Source organism: Brassica oleracea, chromosome C3 (assembly GCF_000695525.1).
Source record: "Brassica oleracea var. oleracea cultivar TO1000 chromosome C3, BOL, whole genome shotgun sequence".
Taxonomy (NCBI): Eukaryota; Viridiplantae; Streptophyta; class Magnoliopsida; order Brassicales; family Brassicaceae; genus Brassica; species Brassica oleracea.
Genome location: NC_027750.1, coordinates 54,181,531 through 54,184,178, shown reverse-complemented (window position 1 = coordinate 54,184,178; position 2,648 = coordinate 54,181,531). Strand labels below are relative to the sequence as shown.

General features: G+C 38.8%; 2 protein-coding genes across 2 annotated transcripts; both read right to left on the bottom strand.

Annotated features, from left to right (window-relative positions):
- Positions 1–268: 268 nt before the first annotated feature.
- Positions 269–2,648, bottom strand: LOC106332539. Its single transcript, XM_013771005.1, has 4 exons — positions 2,583–2,648; positions 2,313–2,456; positions 360–970; positions 269–296 (listed from the first exon to the last, which is right to left on the bottom strand). The coding sequence occupies exons 3-4, from the start codon at positions 953–955 to the stop codon at positions 284–286; spliced, it is 609 nt and encodes a 202-aa protein (XP_013626459.1). The 5' UTR covers positions 956–970; positions 2,313–2,456; positions 2,583–2,648; the 3' UTR covers positions 269–283.
- LOC106330944 (glutathione S-transferase T3-like) lies at positions 965–1,514 on the bottom strand. The gene is made up of 2 exons (XM_013769330.1): positions 1,053–1,514; positions 965–970 (listed from the first exon to the last, which is right to left on the bottom strand). Exons 1-2 carry the CDS (start codon positions 1,512–1,514, stop codon positions 965–967), a joined length of 468 nt encoding a protein of 155 aa, XP_013624784.1.

Here is a 2,648-nt window from a genome sequence, read left to right as displayed (position 1 = left end):
TTCTCGTGATACAACTTGTGAATGTATATTGTTTTGTTGTGGAAGTAAAAAACAACTCATGTGACTCTTACACCTTTGAATTATTATGTTGTACCTTTGAATTATTATGTTGTTTAAAGTAGTTCACGAGACAAGTAGTTGTTGTTTCAAAGTCACATTTTAATTATTTTTATGTGAACGAGTGAAGTAGTTGTTGCACAGTTGGCTTACAAATTCGATATCAATAAGTTAATTATACAAGTGATTGAATCGAACAATATACATGGAGTGGAGGCATAAACAATTAACTATGGAGGAATAAACAATTAACTAACAAAAAAGTGCATTACACGAACCCTTACATTTAATTCATTACAATACAACACATTTGTAATTCATAAAGTTCATAACAATACAACACATTAGTACATAGTCTCATAAGGGTTAACAACATTAGTACGACTAAGACAAAGAGCATGACACCAACACAAACTTCAAACTCAATTTTTAAAGTAAACGACTTCTTTGCCAAGTCAGAAACTAAGTTCTCTAGCCTAACCACCTTTTCCTCAGACTCAAAGTTACTCATTAAGGTAAGGTTATCTACCTTTTCCTCCAACTGCAGAATGTGTTTATCCCTCACCCTCATCTCCTCCATCACCGCGACGTCCCAAAACTTCCAGACATGGCAATCGCCATCATCCACATTCTTGCAGGTGTATACCCTCCTCCCCGGATCGTTTTTTGATGTAGCTAGAATTGGTGCATCACCACAATAGCAAACCTGGGGGAATCCAAACTCCACCTCAGGTTGTGGAGGATACTGCGTAGGGTACTGAGACGGCTCAGGATACTTCAACTCCAACTCAGCTTGGTCACGACCAATAAGCTCTTCTGTCTCGTTGTACCCACTATCAGCTTGATCCCCACCATAGTGTGATGAATCTGAAGGCTGGCTGTAACTATATCGGCCCATTTTTACGAATTAAACCTGCAAAAAAAAAATTGAAAGTATATCGGCCCATTTTTCTCTTGTGATCAGCGTAGTAGATATCATAAGCCATCTTGAGGACGTCAGTCTTGCTCTGACCAGAAGTTATCTGTCTCTCCGCTGCCGAGTAAGCACCGCAAAATTTGTTGGTGATGTCATTAATCTTCTGCCACCTCTGCTTAATATGGAGCCACTCTCTTGGTTCACCACTCTCTTTAGCATGTGGAGTAGATTCATAGTACTCAGCAACACGTTTCCAGAACGTCCCTGATTTTTGTTCATTCCCAACCATTGCATCCTTAGATGTGTTGAGCCAAGCACTTATGACGACCTCGTCATCAACTGTCCATTGCCTTCTCTCCTTAGAGGCAACTGCTGGGTCTTCACGTTCAGGTGGACCGTCAGGTTGTTGTGAACTATAAGGAGGTATCTCGGATGGATACTGAGTAGAAGGATAACTTCCATACTGAAAGTTTTGGCTATGGAGAAGATAGCTATAACTAGGGGACTCACTATAGGGATTCAATGGATTCCTTGAATCCATTTCGATTAGAAGGACAGGAATAGAAAAGAAAGATATGTGAGAGAAAGAAGAGAGTAAGGGATAACCACAACAAGAATTAAACTTGCTGCGGCTATTTAAAGAAATTTGAGAGAACAACCATGAGAGAGCTTAAATGTTTCTCTAACAATCAACTACCAGGGTCTAATCAATATTTATTACTCGGAAAATAAAGAATCAAAGCAAACAAGTAAGTAAATATGATACACATTAGTTACTTATACTCGTTACACATAACTAATCAATATTTATTACTCCTTCGAAACTAACTACAAAACCAAGCAAACTAACTACAAAACTTTGCCAAGTAACACTCCTTCGAAACCAAACTAAGTAAAAAAGTCAGTACAACGTTTTCATTAAATGGCAAAACCTACTTACTTCAATTTACACACCAACTAAAACAACACATGTCAATGATGAAGCCAATGTATCTAAAACAACAAGTATAGAATCAAAATTCAGTATAGATCACAACATATAACGTGGCTCTCCATCAACTATACAATCAAAATTCAGTTCACTAATCAATCAAGCATATTTTTTTATCTAAAGTTCCCTAATCAATCAAGTATACGAAAAATTCACTAAAAAACTTCTGCTTTACAATCAAAAACACAGATCACTATACAATCATATTCATCGGTAAACGAAAGTCCATCAGAAACACGAACCAACAGATCACTATACAATCATTTACAACCAAAAGGCGAATCACCAATCTATTTGTTTAAATGATTCCTCTATATAGCTAACGGAGGACGGAGAAAGAAGACAAACCTGTTGGTGACGGCGGCGGAGATGGTTTCCAACCGGAGAAAGAAGAGAGGCGAGATGGACGAGAATAGACGACGGCGGCGGAAGTACCCGTCCACAGCGAGAGAAGGACGAGACGATGAAACCCTAAACCCAAACTCCGCGGACCTTGATCAAACCCAAAGCATGCAAAATATTAGAAACACATAATCGATAATCCCAGAATTATATCCACAAAATCGATACGAGAGAGAGAGACAGAGAAGAGGGAGACGGAGAGAGAGAGATACGAACCTGGTGCAGATTCGATGCCGAGATTAAACGATCGATCGATGTGGACCGATGATTCTTCACTTCCAG

Excerpts from the sequence above, each read along its gene's own strand:
- LOC106332539 (XM_013771005.1), bottom strand. The coding sequence starts at position 955 with ATGGGCCGATATAGTTACAGCCAGCCTTCAGATTCATCACACTATGGT.
- LOC106330944 (XM_013769330.1), bottom strand. The coding sequence starts at position 1,514 with ATGGATTCAAGGAATCCATTGAATCCCTATAGTGAGTCCCCTAGTTAT.